The 18,950-nt window shown below is 44.1% G+C and overlaps 1 protein-coding gene across 1 annotated transcript in view; it reads left to right on the top strand.

Annotated features, from left to right (window-relative positions):
• Positions 1 to 18,950, top strand: part of ythdc2 (YTH domain containing 2) — a 138,020-nt gene that overhangs the window by 69,785 nt on the left and 49,285 nt on the right. The window contains exons 20-24 of the mRNA XM_070883727.1: positions 83 to 202; positions 291 to 563; positions 8,700 to 8,826; positions 13,032 to 13,237; positions 13,486 to 13,693. Coding sequence (XP_070739828.1) covers positions 83 to 202; positions 291 to 563; positions 8,700 to 8,826; positions 13,032 to 13,237; positions 13,486 to 13,693 — 934 coding nt within the window. The remainder of the gene's footprint in view (positions 1 to 82; positions 203 to 290; positions 564 to 8,699; positions 8,827 to 13,031; positions 13,238 to 13,485; positions 13,694 to 18,950) is intronic.

Below are 18,950 nucleotides of genomic sequence, written 5' to 3'. Positions count from 1 at the left end.
ATCTGTAAAAAGATGTAATAAAAATGGCCGTTCCAAACTATGGTTATGTAATTGATTGATTTGCATATTTGTATATCCCTAGGAACTTTGCTTGCATACCAAACTGCTAGCTCCAATCAATTGTCCAATTGCAGATTTCCTTGCAAAAGCACCAGAGCCCCCACCTTCACTTATTGTTAGAAATGCTGTTCAGATGCTCAAGGTATGAGACATTTATCGTCTAATAAATGAGGAATAAATGTTAAAATACAGTATCGGGAACAAATTTGTTGTACAAATTTTCATTCTAGACTATAGATGCCATGGACAGCTGGGAAGATCTAACAGAACTCGGTTATCACTTAGCAGATCTTCCTGTGGAACCTCATCTGGGCAAGATGGTTCTTTGTGCTGTAGTTTTGAAGTGCCTTGATCCTATTCTCACTATTGCCTGTACTCTGGCTTACCGAGATCCATTTGTTCTACCAATACAACCTTCACAGAAGCGTGCTTCCATGTTGTGTAGAAAGCGCTTTGCTGCAGGAACGTTCAGTGATCACATGGCTCTTTTACGAGCTTTCCAGGTGGGCTTTTTGAATTTATTTTGTGGCTCCTGAATAGCTTATATTCACGATCAGGAGTGCAGAACTTCATAGCGATGCTAATTGTTTTTTTAAATATCAAATTAACATTTATTTACATCACTCCATTTTGAAATTCCTGCCTTGCATATTTGAGGAAATGGAACACCCAGCAGGTATATTTCTATTTCTCATCTACATGTTACCCCTGGGCGAAATCATCCGAAAACACATGGTCAGTTTCCACATGTATGCTGATGACACCCAGCTCTACCTCACTACCACTTCTCTCAACCCCACCACGGCCTCTAAATTGTCAGACTGCTTGTCCGACATCCAGTTCTCGATGAGCAGAAATTTTCTCCAATTGAATATTGGGAAGATCGAAGCCATTATTTTCGGTCCCTAACACGCATTCCGTTCCCTAGCCACTGACTCCATCGCTCTCCCCAACTTCTGTCTGAGGCTGAACCAGACTGTCCGCAACCTTGGTCTCATATTTGACCCTGAAATGAACTTGCAACCGCATTTCCGCAGCATAACTAAGACCGCCTATTTCCACCTCCGTTACATCGCTCGTGTCCACCTTTGCCTCAGCTCATCTGCTGCTGAAGCCCGCATCCATGCCTTTTTTTACCTCTAGACTTGACTATTCCGCATTCCTGTCCGCTCCCATTCTAAACTAGAGGTGATCAAAACTTGGCTGCCCGTGTCCTAACTTGCACCAAGTCCCGCTCACCCATCACCCCGGTGCTCGCTGACCTCCACTGGCTTCTGGCTAAGCAATGCCTCGATTTCAAAATTCACATCCTTATTCAAATCCCTCCATGGCCTCTCCCCTCCCTATCTCTGTAATCTTCTCCAGCCCCACAATACCCCCCTCCCCCCTGAGATGCCTGCACCCCTCTAATTCTGCCCTCTTGCACATCCCTGATTATAATCGCTCAGCCATTGGTGGCCGTGCCTTCTGTTGCCTTGGCCCCAAGCTCTGGAATTCCCGACCTAAACTTCTCCACCTCTCTCCTCCTTCAAGTGGCTCCTTAAAACGTACCTCTTTGACCAAGCTTTTGGTCACCTGCATTAATTTGTACTTGACGCGGCTCGAATTCAAATTTTTTATATCATAATACTCCCGTGAAGCACCTTGGGACGTTTCACTACATTAAGGGCGCTATATAAATACAAGTTGCTGCAGAGTACTTAAGGAAGTGGCCCTAGAAATAGTGGATGCATTGGTGATAATTTTCCAACAGTCTATTGACTTTGGATCAGTTCCTATGAACTGGAGGGTAGCTAATGTAACACCACTTTTTAAAAAAGGAGGGAGAGAGAAAACGAGTAATTATAGACCAGTTAGCCTGACATCAGTAGTGGGGAAAATGTTGGAATCAATCATTAAGGATGAAATAGCAGCACATTTGGAAAGCAGTGATAGGATTGATCCAAGTCAGCATGGATTTATGAAAGGGAAATCATGCTTGACAAATCTGGAATTTTTTGAGGATGTAACTAGTAGAGTGGACAAGGGAGAACCAGTGGATGTGGTGTATTTGGACTTTCAAAAGGTTTTTGACAAGGTCCCACACAAAAGATTGGTGTGCAAAATCAAAGCACATGGTATTAGGGGTAATGTACTGACGTGGATAGAGAACTGGTTGACAGATAGGAAGCAGAGAGTTGGGATTAACGGGTTCTTTTCAGAATGGCAGGCAGTGACTAGTGGAGTGCTGCAGGGTTCAGTGCTGGGACCCCAGCTCTTTACAATATATATTAATGATTTAGATGATGGAATTGAGTGTAATATCTCCAAGTTTACAGATGACACTAAACTGGGTGGCGGTGTGAGCTGTGAGGAGGACGCTAAGAGGCTGCAGGGTGATTTGGACAGGTTAGACGAGTGAGCAAAAACATGGCGGATGCAGTATAATGTGGATAAGTGTGAGGTTATCCACTTTGGGGACAAAAACACGAAGGCAGAATATTATCTCAATGGTGGCAGATTAGGAAAAGGGGAGGTGCAGCGAGACCTGGGTGTCATGGTTCATCAGTCATTGAAAGTTGGCATGCAGGTACAGCAGGCGGTGAAGAAGGCAAATGGTATGTTGGCCTTCATAGCAAGGGGATTTGAGTATAGGAGCAGGGAAGGCTTACTGCAGTTGTACAGGGCCTTAGTGAGGCCCCACCTGGAATATTGTGTTCAGTTTTGGTCTCCTAATCTGAGGAAGGACACTCTTGCTATTGAGGGAGTGCAGCGAAGGTTCACCAGACTGATTCCTGGGATGGCAGGACTGACATATGAGGAGAGACTGGATTGACTGGGCCTATATTCACTGGAGTTTAGAAGGATGAGAGGGGATCTCATAGAAACATATAACATTCTGACGGGACTGGACAGGTTAGATGCGGGTAGAATGTTCCTGATGTTGGGGAAGTCCAGAACCAGGGGACACAGTCTAAGGATAAGGGGTAGGCCATTTAGGACTGAGATGAGGAGAAACTTCTTCATTCAGAGTTGTTAACCTGTGGAATTTCCTGCCGCAGATAGTTGTTGATGCCAGTTCATTGGATATATTCAAGAGGGAGTTAGATATTGCCCTTGCGGCTAAAGGGATCAAGGGGTATGGAGAGAAAGCAGGAACGGGGTACTGAGGTGAATGATCAGCCATGATCTTATTGAATGATGGTGCAGGCTCGAAGGGCCGGATGGCCTACTCCTGGACCTATTTTCTATGTTTCTATGTTTAGTGTACTGCTTTGTGAATTAAATGTAACTAGCAGGCTTATTATCAATAGTTCTCTGCCACCGGAGGAAATCGAGCTTTATCTCAATGTTTGGTGCCATACTGTGGAAAAAGTAGGTATTCCAAGATTAATTTGAAAAAGGTAGACTGTTATGTTAATTCAGTCAGCGTTTGCCAGTTTTGCCTTGATGCTCAAGTGATGGGTGTATTTTTAAATTCCCGACCTGAAATTTGTGTTTGCAATTTAACAGTTTGCTTACCATATTGAGGGAGTTTCATTGCTACTTAATTGGGTGGGGATGTAAGGAGAGAAAATTTATGCACCTTAACTTCTCTTTCTGAATAGCAGTTTCTAGGTAACTGGAATTGATAGTACAGGTGCAGCGTCGAAAATCCGGAATGTTCTGGGATCCGGACCCAGATTGATTGGTGGCAGGGTCGTCTGGAATCTGTAAAATGTTCCGGAATGCAGACCTGCCGACCTCTGGGTCCCGCCGCTGCCCGACCTCGAGCATTGCCTCGCCTCGCCCGCCGCTGCTGCTGCCGCCTTTACCTCGCTGCCCCAACAGCTCCTCCCCTGCGGCGGGGCCTGCCCCAACAGCTCCTCCCCTGCGGCGGGGCCTGCCCCAACAGCTCCTCCCCTGCGGCGGGGCCTGCCCCAACAGCTCCTCCCCTGCGGCGGGGCCTGCCCCAACAGCTCCTCCCCTGCGGCGGGGCCTGCCCCAACAGCTCCTCCCCTGCGGCGGGCCCTGCCCCAACAGCTCCTCCCCTGCGGCGGGGCCTGCCCCAACAGCTCCTCCCCTGCGGCGGGCCCTGCCCCAACAGCTCCTCCCCTGCGGCGGGGCCTGCCCCAACAGCTCCTCCCCTGCGGCGGGGCCTGCCCCAACAGCTCCTCCCCTACGGCGGGCCCTGCCCCAACAGCTCCTCCCCTGCGGCGGGCCCTGCCCCAACAGCTCCTCTTTCTGACATTCCGAATTCCGGAAATACTCGAACCTGGGCTTGGGTGTTTCCGGATTCATGACGTCATAAAGACAATCGAAAGCCCAGAATCCGGAATGGCCTGTAGCACTAAAGCAGCTACTTGCATTTATATGGCGCCTTTAACGTAGTAAAACATTCCAAAGCGCTTTACAGGAGCATTATCAAATAAAATTTGACACCAAGCCATGTAAGAAAATATTAGGACAGGTGTCAAAGAGGTAGGTTTTAAGGACCATTTTAAAGGAGGAGAGAAAGCCATAGGGGTTTAGGGAGGGAATTCCAGAGCTTATCGCCTAGGCAGCTGAAGGCATGGCTCTCAATGATGGAGCGATTAAAATAAGGGATGCGTAAGCATCCATAATTGAAGAAGCACTGAGATCTCCAGAGGTATGAGGGTTTCAGGGCTCAAGGAGGTTACAGAGATAGGGAGGGGCGTGGCCATGGAGCGATTGAAAACTGAGATGAGAATTTTAAAACCGAGACATTGCCGGACCGGGAGCCTGTGTCGGTCAGTGAGCACAGGAGCGATTGGTGAACAGGACTTGGTGTACATTACAATACGGCCAACAAAGTTTTGGATGAGCTCAAGTTTATGGAGGGTGGGATGGAATGCCAGGCAGGAGAGCATTGGAATTGTCAAGTCGAGAGGTAACAAAGGCATGGATGAGGGTTTTAGCAGCAGATGAGCTGAGGAAGAGGTGGAGATGGGCGATGTTATGGAGGTGGAATTAGACGGTGTTGGTGATGGAGCGGATATGTGATCGGGAGCTCATCTTGGAGTCAGGTAGGACAGCAAGGTTGTGAACAATCTGGTTCAGCCTCCGACAGTGGCCAGGAAGAGGGATGGAGTCGGTGGCTAGAGAATGGAGTTTGCGGCGGGGACCGCGACCACGGCTTTGGTCTTCCTAATATTAATTTGGAGGAAATTTCTGTTCATCTAGTAATGGATGTCAGACAAGCAGCGTGACAAATCTGAGACCGTGGATGGGTCGAGAGAGGTGCTGATGAGGTGGAGCTGGGTGTTGTCAGCGTACATGTGGAACCTGATGTCGCCAAGAGGCAGCATGTAAATGAGAAATAGGAGCGGGGCAAAGGATAGATCATTGGGGACTCCAGAAGATATATTCTGTGGCTGAGGCACTTTTGGGACACGGTTTGGAGGATGGACTGAAGAGAGTGGAATTCTGTAATTGACGTGCACCATATAAATCTATAGTGCAGAAGGATGACATTTGGCTCATTATGTCTTCATTGGCTCGATGCCAGAACAATCCAAAACTAATTCCACTGTCCTGCTTTCTGCCCATAGCCCTGTATATATTTCTGCTTCAAATATTTATTCAATTTTCCCTTGAAAGATCTCTCCTTCTCTGTGGCCAAGCTTTCAATGCTTCATCAGTTGAGTTGAGAAATTTCTCCTAACCTTTCTATTCGCTCTCACTGACAATTTTAAAGTGATCCCCAGCTGGAGGAAATGGTATTTCCTTACTAACCCTATCAAAATCTTTCATATTTAATTTTTTTAAAAAACCTTTAATAAACCTCATCTTGGGCTTCACTGGCCAGTGGAAATAGTCCCAGTATCTCGAGTCTCTCCTCCAAACTATATAGTTTCCCATCTATGCTAACATCCTGGTAGGTGTATGTTCTGTGCTCTTTATGACTTTAATGTCTGTGCAGAGTCCTCTCACTATGGTGTAATATTTGCCTTGTACAAATTTATCGTAGCCTCCTTACTTTTCTATCCTATACCCCCCCCCCAGCTCCCCCACTGCTACTTATGAACCCAAAATGCTGTTCGCCTTTTTTTGGCTTTGCCTAACTGCACTTGTACCTTCAGGGGAATGATATACTTGAATCCCTTGTGTCTCTTTTCATCCATACCCTTCTATTACATGTATACTTCCCTTTGTTTTTCCTCTTAAAATCTATTAACCTCTCACTTGCCGCATTAAATTGCACCTGCTACCTGTCTATACTCATCTTTACAGTCCAAATCATCTGTATACACTAAAAGGAAAAGTGGGCCCAGCAAACATTAGCTCTAACCTTGTTTCCTGTCCAAAATCAACTTTCTGTTGTGCTACTACATTTCCTCTATATAGCATATTTTGTTGATACAAGCCTTCTGAGACACTTTATAGAATTGTATGCATTCTCATTATTCAATCAATTGTGATTACCTTATTGTAACTATGGCTATAGCGTCTTTACATATCTACTATTGTTTCTATTCTTCTGGTCACTGTTTTAAAGTGTCTAATCATCTAATTGAGGTCTTGAAGGAGTATTGCAATATTGGAGAGCAGGCTTATTTAACTAATAGGGTTCAGTAAATGTGAATGGTTCAGTGATTGTTGAAAGAGACAGCTGGGAGGACTAGCTAAATTTAGCAAAATGGGAGAAGACAGGAGAGAAATTGGACAGACAGTAAGGAGAAGGTTTAGGCCAAATGAAAGGATTAGTGGTATAATCCGGAGATAATAAAGAGGTGTTACATGGAGAAGATGGAAAATGAAGGACTTGGTGCAGTTTAAAGAAATGAGGGAGAAAGCAGAGATTTGATGAGATATGTTGACTTTTGGTGAGGCTTGTATAGCAGTTTGTTTTCTCTCGGTATGGTGATTTGGGACATTGCGACTTTGAATAAAATTGTGCAAGAAATGGGATATTGGTGGCTGTTATACATATGGTGATAAATGTCATGAGAGAGGAAAGAGTTGGATATGTTCAAAAGTAGGTCTAGGTTCTTGCCATGAAATTGAAGGAACGTTGTGTAAAGTTAGGCATTTTCCATGTTATTAGCCTTTAGTAAAGGCATTGATTTCAAGACAAAAATTTTGAGGATAAATACATGCTTGCAGATGGCACCTGTTGGAAGTCATTCTTATAGGTAACTGGAATTGTTTTTGGCAGAAAGCAGGATGGTAAAGAATGATGGCAAAGCTGCATCTTAACCAAGCAGAGGCTGGTAGAGAAGTTACTGATACAGATGATTACCCGGTGCCTTTTTATATGAAGGAAGCCGATACCATAAGGAAAAGTGCTTACAACTAAGTGGGGGAGAAAAGAGAATGAAGGGTAACAATAATAGAGGACACATAATAAAACAATGAACAGCTAAGTATACTTCACTTTTCACTCTCTTACTCCTTTCTTTATCCTTTATTATTCTTTTCACAATTCTTGAAAGTTTTTACTCCTAGTGCAGGTTTGTGGAATTGAAAATATGGATGTAGAAGGACAATATATATATGAACTGTTAACTCTGCACTTCTGTTTTATTAATCCCCAATGCAATTATATTATCAGACTTGTATGTTAGAAATCATGTAATCTTGATGAAATGGACTTGGATTACAGTTTTATTGGGTGCCTGAATCTAGTGTTCTACAGTTACACAGAATATTGGCAGGCTCCTCTGAAAATGCCTGAAGAAGTTATCAATGTTCTTGTTTTTACGGCATATAAATGGACTTGAGATAACCATTATGAATCTAAGGAGAGAGATCTACAATGACTTAAATTGCATTCAAAGACTAATAATCTGTGAATTTTTGTTATTCTTGGGATGTGGGCATCACTGGCAAGTTGGCTGATTTGATACAACTGAGTGGCTTGCTCAGTCTCTTTAAAGGGAAATTGAGAGTCAATCACATTGGTGTGGGACTGGAGTCTCATTTCGATCAGACTGAGTAAGGATGACATGTTTCCTTATCTGAAGGACATTAATGAACCATTTGTTTTTTTTTTAAATATTCGTTTATGGGATGTGGCAAGGTCAACATTTATTGCCCATCCCTAATTGACCTCGAGAAGGTGGTGGTGAGCAGCCTTCTTGAACTGCTGCAGTCCATGTACTGAAGGTACTCCCACAGTGCTGTTACGGAGGGAGTTCCAGGATTTTACACCAGTCCGATAGCTCTGTGGTCAATTTTTTAAACGGATACTTGTTTTCATTTCCAGATTAATTTAACGGAATTCAAATTCTCAAACTGCCATGGGATTTGAACTTTGGTTCTCTGGATTATTTGACTTGGCTACTGGCTTACTAGTCCAGTCACATAACACTGCATATTTTGAGTCCTCCCTTCAATTTCTATAAGGAACATTTCTATACTATGCACTGTGCTAAATATGATAACAATGACAATGGATAGTTTATTGATTTTGGTTGTGTCCAATTCAGTAATGAAATTTTCATTTTCCAGATGAAAATTAAATGGCACTGGAGTTATGCAAGACCCAGATCTTGGATGTCATAGCAATATTGGGTGATATTCAGGAAGTCAATCAAAAGTTGCTGCTGAATTGGGAAATAACATATTTAAATTAAATTAAACAATGTGACAGTTTGATTATTTCATCTGTCATGTTAGATATTTGTTTTACTTCAAAATATTTTGTTTTCTTTCAGGCTTGGCAAAAGGCTCGTAGTGATGGTTGGGAGAGAGCATTCTGTGAAAAAAATTTCCTTTCTCAAGCTACAATGGAAATCATTATAGGCATGAGGACACAATTGTTGGGACAGCTCAGAGCTTCAGGTAAGCACAGGTTAGAGGTGAATGTAATGCAGGTTGAAATTTATTGGCCCTGAAATTCCGATCGGAGGCTTCTTTCGGACGAACGCCTCTGACCGGAGAATTTTTACGAATTTACCTGATGGTTCTGGAGGAGCGTGGGATTCCGGTGGGGAGGCCTTCTCTTCCCACGCTGTGAAGAGAAGGCCTCCCCACCGGAGCTTTGAGCTTTTTTTAAAAAAAAAAATTTAATTTAATTATGCTTTCGTATGTTTTAAAACTCTTACACCTGAAAAAGTAGGCTCTGTGTCTGTGTTTCAGGTGCAAGAGTTTTCAGGACATTTCCTGGGCAGGATTTGGGTAAATACCGCAATCTTGCCCTTGCAAATGTCCTCGCTCTCGAGATGTGGAGGTGCAGATTGGAAGAGCCGGTTTTCAGCGCATGCGCATTGTGCGCTGAAAACCGGCTTTTGCAATGCCTTCCCGGGTCCGCGCGCACACCATTCGGACCCGGAGAGGCCGGGATTTCCAGGCTATTAACTGGAAATCCGTAGCCAACCGAACTACTTTGAAAAGCAAATCACAACTGTCGATCACCATTGAGGTATCATGGCTTGTTGCTTGTTGGGTGATGACCATAGTGCCAATTCTTGTTGGTGGTGTTGGCTTACTCTACTTTCATTTCCAAGATATGTCCCTCTGATCACAAAGAAATTACTTACTAATAAAGTTAACGGACAAGAATTAAATTGGTTTAAATAGTACATGTGCAGATGTCAGGATATTGTAAAGTCTGATGTATAAAATTATGCCTTCATGTTTTAGAGATTTTATTAACAATAGAGGTTTATTTACATTCTGTAAGTATCTGTATTTCAAACTACACTTATGTTGTTTAAAATCTGAAACCCAAAGTAATGTTTTATTTTTCAAGCATGTTTAAAAATGTAAATGAACTGCAACTGTACTGTTGCTGCAAAGTAGTTTATTTTTGCCTTGACGCTGCAGTTGCAGTGTAAATGCAGGTTGAATCCAGTGTTAGGACCTGCACTGAGACTGGAAGAAACCAGTTTGAGACGACCAGGGGGAGGGAGTTTCCAACTTCACATCCCATCAATCTCTCCTGTCCTCACCACTCACGACCATCAAATTCTCTGCAACACCGTACTTTTTTCTTCCTTTCGCTGCTTCTCAAACTTTTCACTACTTGTTTTTAACTTTACCATAAATTCGCTACGACACCCTTTCTCCCACTCACAACCACCAACTTCTTTGCAGCTTCATTTTTCTCTCCCCTTTCTACCTAAAATGTGTCTGTTATGTATGCAATAAAGGTTCAAACTGAGTACTGTTCAACTAAGCAAGGTACAACCTTGGCCCTCTTTATTTTGGCCCAAAGTGCCTGACTCTCAAAATTGGCTGACCTTTTATACCAGAGCAGCACAATGGGCGTGCTGCTCAGTGGCCTCCAACAATGACACCATCTGGTGGCTGCAAACAGCATGAACATACATGACAGTGTCAATCCTCCATGCCTCTCAAACTAAACTAAACTCAATGTGCATTCATCTGATCGTCATGTATTCAACATCATCTTTGCATTCCATTCCCCCCCCCAGCCCGCTCTCTTCACAGCCGCCCCGCTCTCTTCACAGCCCCCGCCCCAGGCCCTCTCCCTCCCCCTCCCCCCCACTGCTGTCTCATATCTCCCCCTCCCTGAGGGATTGCTGCACTCTGCACTGTCGGAAGTGTCAACTTTCAGATGAGACATTAAACTGAGGTCCCGCCTGTTCACTCAGGTAGACGTAAAAGATGCCGTGGCACTCTTTCAAAGAAGAGCAGGGGAGTTGCCCGAGCGTCCTGGCCAATATTTATTCCTCAAACAACATCACTAAAAATAGATTAACACAGTAAATACATTTTTAAAAGCAGTACATATTTAAAATTTTATTGCAATTGAATTTTAATTAAATATTTTATACAAATTTAATTGTTTGATTTTTAATAAATGTTTTAATGGGTAGAAATAAACTTGCTTAATGGACAGGGTTTTTAATATAAAAATTAGTGATAATTGTTTATTTTTCTATCTTTTAAAACTCTTTTACTTGGCATAAGAATTTGAAGGACATTCGCTGGGCAGGAGCAAATAGCCAACTCTCCGCCTGCGGAGCCCTTCTCCCCGGGGATGCATGCGATCTGTCAAGAGAAATCTTGACAGATCGCAAGTGCCGGGTTTAGGCACATGCGCAGTGCATGCCTAAACCTGGAACTTGCATGGCCCTTATGAGTGTGTACGCACCGGGAGAGGCCACGATTTCAAGCCCTATGTTCCTACATTACAACAGTGACTACACTTCAAATATACTTCATTGGCTGTAAAGTGCTTTGGGATGTCCTACGGTCGTGAAAAACACTATATAAATGCAAGTCTCTTTCTTTATGATTCAGTTCCCAGACTATTTTCCCACTATACTGGCCATGTATAGCGGGCAAATCGCGTTACCATGAACGTGCCCGCTATAAGTGGTGGGTCTGTACATTTAAAACTCTTGTACCTCAGTTACACAAAATTGGAGCTCATGGGATTGGGGTAATATATTAGCATGGATTGAGGATTGGTTAATGGACAGAAAACAGAGTAGGAATAAATGGGTAATTTCCAGATTGGCAGGCTGTAACTAGTGGGGTACAGCAAGGATCAGTGTTTGGGTCTCAGCTATTTACAATCTATATCAATGACTTAGATGAGGGGACCGATTGTAATATATCCAAGTTTGCTGTCGATACAAAGTTAGGTGGGAAAGTGAGCTGTGAGGAGGACAGAGTGTCTGCAAAGGGATATAGCCAGGTTATGTGAATGGGCAAGAACATGGCAGATGGAATATAATGTGCAGAAGTGTGAGGTTATTCACTTTGGTAGGAAAAATAGAAAAGCAGAATATTTTTTAAATGGTGATAGACTAAGAAATGTTGGTATTCAGAGGGACTTGGGTGTCCTTGTCAATGTTGCCTCTTAAATTTTTTGGGGGCCGTGGGGCACTTTTAACGGGCTGCGTGGGCCATTCAAGATTCCACGCATGTGCGGTTTTTCCATTTAAAAGCCAGTAAGCCAGCTTCGCGGGAGCTCCAGTGCTAAAGGGCACATTGGTCCTTGTACACGAATCACAGGAAATTAACTTGCAGATACAGCAAGCAATTGGGAAAGCAAATGGGTTTTACCCTTTATTACAAAGGGATTGGAGTATAAGAGTAAAGAAATCTTATTGCAATTGTATAGGGCCTTGGTGAGACACACCTGGAGTACTGTGTACAATTTTGGTCTCCTTACTTAAGGAAGGTTATACTTGTCTTAGAGGGAGTGCAACAATGGTTCACCGGACTGATTCCCGGGATGGGGGGGATTGTCCTCTGAGGAAAGATTGAGTAGACTAGGCCTGTACTCCCCAGCATTTAGAAGAAAGAGAGGTAATCTCATTGAAACATATATAAAATTCTTAAATGACTTAACAGGGTAGATGATGGGAGTATGTTTCTCCTGGCCGGAGAGTCTAGAATTAGGGGTCACAGTTTTGGAATGAGGGGTTGGCCATTTAGGACTGATGAGAAATTTCTTCGCTCAAAGGGTTGTGAATCTTTGGAATTCTCTACCTGTGGATGCTCAGTCTGGATATCAAAGGATATGGGGATAGTACGGGAAGGTAGTGTTAGTACGGGAAGGTGGAGTTGAGGTAGAAGATCAGCCATGATCTTATCGGATGGCTGAATGGCCTACTGCTGCTCCTATTTCTTATATTAAGTGTAGTTATTTTACATTTGTGGCTGGGAATCAAGGTGCAGCATGCCAGAGCTTGGATCCTCTTTACTAACATCACCACCTTGCTGCTGCTTCTACAAGTGGGGATTCCTTGGAGGCAGACTGAGAATGTATTTATTGTGACTCACTGCCCAGTTTCAGAAAAGATTCAAAGTTTGTGATTTCAGTCAGGATGTTGGTCAGTGTGAGGCAAGAGCTATAAATGCTTTTTTCCAATTGGTATCGGAGAACAATACCTTGGAGTATTTCTTAAGAACTGAGTCGCTTCAAGTGAATATTGCAAAACACTCAATAATATAGTTGTAGTTAATTATACCGTAATTTTCTATTTGATTTTTATTTGTGTAAATATATTGAATACCAGTTTGACTTGATTGTTTTCCTTTAACCTATGTTTAATATTGCTGCACAGGTTTTGTGAGGGCACGAGGGGGAGGTGACATTCGAGATGTGAACACAAACTCTGAGAATTGGGCTGTGGTGAAAGCTGCATTAGTTGCAGGCATGTACCCAAATCTCATCCATGTCGATCGAGAGAATTTAATGTTGACTGGGTCTAAAGAAAAGAAAGTCAGATTTCACCCGACCTCAGTTCTCAGCCAACCACAGTATAAGAAGGTAGGACTTGTGCGTTTTGCCATCGGAAGATTTGTCTGGCATCTTTTTCAACATTTAATAAATGTGGAACTTTTTAAAATCCGTTGATCTGTATATTCAATTTGGATGTAAAATAACTGTTATTTGGCCATTGCATTCAGACATCTGTCATATTTCATTTTTTATTTCATAGCTAAATAATTATTTGTGAAAAGGTATATTTATCTCTACAAGCTTAATTGTAATGCACAAGCTTAATTTTGTATTAGATTCCCCCAGCAAATGGACAAGCTGTGGCTGTTCAAGCACTGCCCACTGACTGGCTTATTTATGATGAAATGACGAGAGCACACAGAATTGCTAATATACGCTGCTGTTCCGCTGTAACACCGATCTCTGTGGCCTTATTTGGTGGTCCAGCTAGACTATCAAGCAGTGCATTACAAGAGCCCTCTTCTCCTCGAGGTAACACATACAGTGAGTCAAAATTATTTCTTAATAAACTTAGTATGCTTTTTTTGACACATTTGTCAGTTAAATTTTGTTGTACTTCTATAATCTAAATAAATATTTTTGCACTTCTAAGTATAAGTTAAGAGAACAAAGAAAATTATTTTTGATGAGGGCAATGCAGTTGATGTGATGTACATGGTCTTCCAAAAGGCATTTGATAAAGTGCCACATAATAGGCTTGTGAAGCCCATGGAATAAAAGGGACAGTGACAGCAGGGATACAAAATTGGCTAAGTGACAGGAAACAGAAAGTAGTGCTGAATGATTGTTTATCAGACTGGAGGAAGGTACACTCCCCAAGGGTCGGTACTAGGTCTACTGCTTTTCTTGATATCTATTAAGGATGTGTCTATTCATACAAACTGAAATGATTGGCTCTCCAGACCGATTGCTGATTGGTCCCCTTGAAGGATAAGCCACACCCTGAAGTTCCTCTGGAATGTGTAACTAGAACCGCCCAGCCCAAGTTCGGAGTGAATTTCCAGATTGTAATTCGATTCATTTTGACTTTAGAAGCCATAGAGGATAGATTTCCCCAAAAGCCACCAAGTTCCAGCCGAAGATCCTTACTCCAGCACGTGTGCTGCCTCCCACAGCCGAAGTCCCTTACCCCAGCGTAAGTACATCCCACCCCCAGCAGAAGTCCATTACCCCAGTGTAAGTGCATCTCTCTGCCAGCTGAAGACCCTTACTCAAGCACAATACATTACCCCCCCACCCCCCCCCATAGATGGAGCATTGTGTGCAGATTGTTAATATGTTTATTGGGTATGAAGTGAATAGTGACGGTGTCATGACTTCTGGACTTCATCCACCCCAATGATGTCCCTTGTAACATGCGCGCTGAGCTTGCATGCACCAACGGGTGGGAAGAACGTGATCTGTCTGCTCTGAGTTCCCTCTCCCCCCGCCCCTCCACACCAAGCGTGCTCTCTCTCTCTGCAGACCCCCCAAGCTCTCTCTCTGACCCCCCCCCCCCTCCCCAGCGCTCTCTCTCTGAACCCCCCCCCCCCCCAAAGCTCTCTCTCTGACCGCCCCCCCCCCCCAAGCTCTCTCTCTGAAACCCCCCCCCCCAAGCTCTCTCTCTGACCCCCCCCCCCAAGCGCTCTCTCTCTGACCCTCCCCCCACAAAGCGCTCAGTCAGCCCCCCCCCCACCCCCCAAAGCTCGCTCTCTGACTCCCCCCCCCCCAAGCTCCCTCTCTGACCCCCCCCCCCCCCAAGCTCTCTCTCTGACCCCAACCCCCGCAGTCTCTCTCGCTGACCCTCCCCCCAAGCTGTCTCTCTGGACCCCACCCCCAGCATGCTCTCTGACCGCCCCCCCCCGCCCCCCAAGCGCTCGCTCTCTGACCGCCCCCCAAGCGCTCGCTCTCTGACCGCCCCCCAAGTGCTCTCTCTCTGACCGCCCCCCCCCAAGCGCTCTCTCTCTGACCGCCCCCCAAGCGCTCTCTCTCTGACCGCCCCCCCAAGCGCTCTCTCTCTGACCGCCCCCCAAGCGCTCTCTCTCTGACCGCCCCCCAAGCGCTCTCTCTCTGACCGCCCCCCCAAGCGCTCTCTCTCTGACCACCCCCCAAGCGCTCCCTCTTGGGGGGGCCCCCCCCCCCCAGGGCGTGCGCGCGCCCCTCTGGGCCCCCCCCCCCCCCCCCTCCCTGGGCTGTGGGAAGCTTGCCGGATGCGTTCGGCTGCTCAGCGGAGGCGACATAGTGTTGGATGCATGCGCAGAAGCGGGTTAGTGGGGATTGCGCGGAGTGGGTGGTGGGGGCAGAGTTGGTGATATTTGTCCTATCAACGCATGCGCAGTAGGGAGACTTAGTAGAAATACTTACTCCGATATATTAATGACTTGAATTTTGGTGTACAGATAGAATTTCAAAATTTGCAGACGAGGAAATAGACAGGCTGGTGGAATGGATGAAGTGATGCATTTTTGTAGGAAGAATGAGGAGGGGCAGTATAAACTAAAGGGTACAATTCTGCAGTGGATGCATAAACAGAGACCTGGGCGTATATGTGCACAAATCGTTGAAGGTGGCAGAGCAGTTGAGAATGCGGTTCAAAAAGCATACCGGATACTGGGCTTCATTAATAGAGGCATAGAGAACAAAAGCAAGGAAGTTATGATGAAGCTTTATAAAACACTGGTTCGGCCTCAACTGGAATATTGTGTTTAATTCTGGGCACTGCACTTTAGGGAGGATGTGAAGGCCTTGGAGAGGGTGCAAAAATGATTTACCGAAATGGTTCCAGGAATGAAGGACTTCAGTTACGTGGATAGATTGGAGAAACTGGGGCTGTTCTCCTTAGAGCAGGGAAGGTTGAGAGGAGATTTGAGAGAGGTGCTCAAAATCATGAGGGGTCTAGACAGAGTAGACATAGAGAAACTGTTCCCATTGGCGGAAGGGTCGGGAACCAGAGGACACAGATTGAAGGTGATTGGCAGAAGAATCAAAGGCGACATGTGGAAAAGAGCAGCGAGTGGTTAGGATCTGGAATGCACTGTCTGAAAAGGTAGTGGAGGCAGATTCAGTCGAGGCTTTCAAAAGAGAACTGGATAAGTACTTGAAGGAAAATAATTTGCAGGGCTACAGGGAAAGGACAGGGTAAATGGAATTAGCTGAAGTGCTCTTGCAGAGAGCTGGCATGGAGTCGATGGGCCAAATGACCTCCTCCTGTGCTGTCACCATTCTAGTGAGTCGATGACTTTTTGAAGCCAGCTTGATGACCCCTTTGAAGTGTATTCCATAGATTAAAAATTGCATTTACATGATAATTATCCATTTCCCCCAAAATAATTAGAACATCAACTTTTTCATTCCTCTCTCCAGTTTTCTGAAATGACCAAACAAATAAGCATTTGTTTAATAAATGTTCGTTGTTATCTAACTTTTTTTGGGGGGGTGGGTGAAGGGATAGGTTTTATAATTTTTTCTTCTTTCTAAATCCAGACTCCCAGTTCTTTTGCTAATCCGTTAGCAGGTTCTATGGAGTCTCCGAGAACAATCTGAAGTGGTCACACTTGCTGATGGTGCTAAACTGTGAGAGACAGTGGAATCAAGAAAGCAAGGCATAAGTTGCAATGAGTTGGATAAAATATGTATATGGGCAGATCAGTGGCAGATGAAATTGAATGTGGATAAGTGCAATGTATTGCAAATAGAATAAAAAAATAAGCAATAAATGTACTCTGTGAATGGTGTTGAAATAGCTGCATATGAAGTGGAAAGAGACCTAGCACTCTTAGCAGATTCAACATTTAATATGTCCAACCAGAAGTCAACAAAACCAATAGAATTTTAAACTACATAGTCAAAAGAGTACAGATATAACTGAGGAAATTGTGCTCAAACTTTACAGTTCGCTGGTTAGATTAATGCAATAATAAGAAAGGACATGAGCTTGGATGTTGTGGAATGGGTGGAGCAGCGGAATACCAAGGGGCAAAAAATGCTAGTGGGAGTTGTGGACAGATCACCAAACAGTAGTAGTAAGATTGGGGACAGCATCAAACAAGAAATTAGGGATGCATGCAATAAAGGTACAGCAGTTATCATGGGTGACTTTAATCTACATATTGATTGGACAAACCAAATGGGTAGCAATGCGGTGGAGGAGGATTTCCTGGAGTGTATTAGAGATGGTTTTCTAGACCAATATGTCGAGGAACTAACCAGGGAGCTGGCCATCCTAGATTGGGTGATGTGTAATGAGAAAGGACTAATTAGCAATCTTGTGCAAGACTCCTTGGAGAAGAGTGATTATAACATAGTAGAATTCTTTATTAGGATGGAGAGTGACACAGTTAATTCAGAAACTAGGGTCCTGAACTTATGGAAAGGTAACTTCAATGGTTTGAGATGTGAATTGGCTAGAATAGACTGGCAAATGATACTTAAAGGGTTGATGGTGGATAGGCAATAGCAAACATTTAAAGATCACATGGATGAACTTCAGCAATTGTACATCCCTGTCTGGAGTAAAAATAAAACGGGGAAGGTGGCTCAACCGTGGCTAACGAGGGAAATTAAGGATAGTGTTAAATCCAAGGAAGAGGCAGATAAATTGGCCAGAAAAAGCAACAAACCTGAGGACTGGGAGAAATTTAGAATTCAGCAGAGGAGGAGAAAGGGTTTTTAATTAAGAGGGGGAAAATAGAGTACGAAAAGAAGCTTGCCAGGAATTTAAAAGCTTCTATAGCTATGCGAAGAGAAAAAGATTAGTGAAGACAAACGTAGGTTCCTTGCAGTCTGATTCAGGTGAATTTATAATGGGGAACAAAGAAATGGTAGGCCAATTGAACAAATACTTTGGTTCTGTCTTCACGAAGGAAGATACAAATAGCCGTCTGGAAGTACTAGGGGACCGAGTGTCTAGTGAAAAGGAGGAACTGAAGGATATCCTTATTAGGCGGGAAATTGTGTTCGGGAAATTGATGGGATTGAAGGCCGATAAATCCCCGGGGCCTGATAGTCTGCATCCCAGGGTACTTAAGGAGGTGGCCCTAGAAATGGGGATCATTTTCCAACAGTCTATCGACTCGGGATCAGTTCCTATGGACTGGAAGGTAGCTAATGTAACACCACTTTTTAAAAAGGGAGGGAGAGAGAAAACGGGTAATTATAGACCGGTTAGTCTGACATCAGTAGTGGGGTAAATGTTGGAATCAATTATTAAAGATGAAATAGCAGCGCATTTGGAAAGCAGTGACAGGATCGGTCCAAGTCAGCATGGATTTACGAAGTGGAAATCATGCTTGACAAATCTTCTGGAATTTTTTGAGGATGTAACTAGTAGAGTGGACAAGGGAGAACCAGTGGATGTGGTGTATTTGGACTTTCAAAAGGCTTTTGACAAGGTCCCACACAAGAGATTGGTGTGCAAAATCAAAGCACATGGTATTAATATACTGACGTGGATAGAGAACTGGTTGGCAGACAGGAGGCAGAGAGTCGGGATAAACAGGTCCTTTTTAAAATGGCAGGCAGTGACTAGTGGAGTGCCGCAGGGCTCAGTGCTGGGACCCCAGCTCTTTACAATATACATCAATGATTTGGATGATGGAATTGAGTGTAATATCTCCAAGTTTGCAGATGACACTAAACTGGGTGGTGGTGTGAGCTGTGAGGAGGGGGTTACCTTATGATGATAGATTGAGTAGACTGGGTCTTTACTCGCTGGAGTTCAGAAGGATGAGGGGTGATCTTATAGAAACATTTAAAATAATGA

This window comes from Pristiophorus japonicus, chromosome 1, assembly GCF_044704955.1.
Source record: "Pristiophorus japonicus isolate sPriJap1 chromosome 1, sPriJap1.hap1, whole genome shotgun sequence".
Classification (NCBI taxonomy): Eukaryota; Metazoa; Chordata; class Chondrichthyes; family Pristiophoridae; genus Pristiophorus; species Pristiophorus japonicus.
This window is presented reverse-complemented; position numbering and strand designations above follow the sequence as displayed.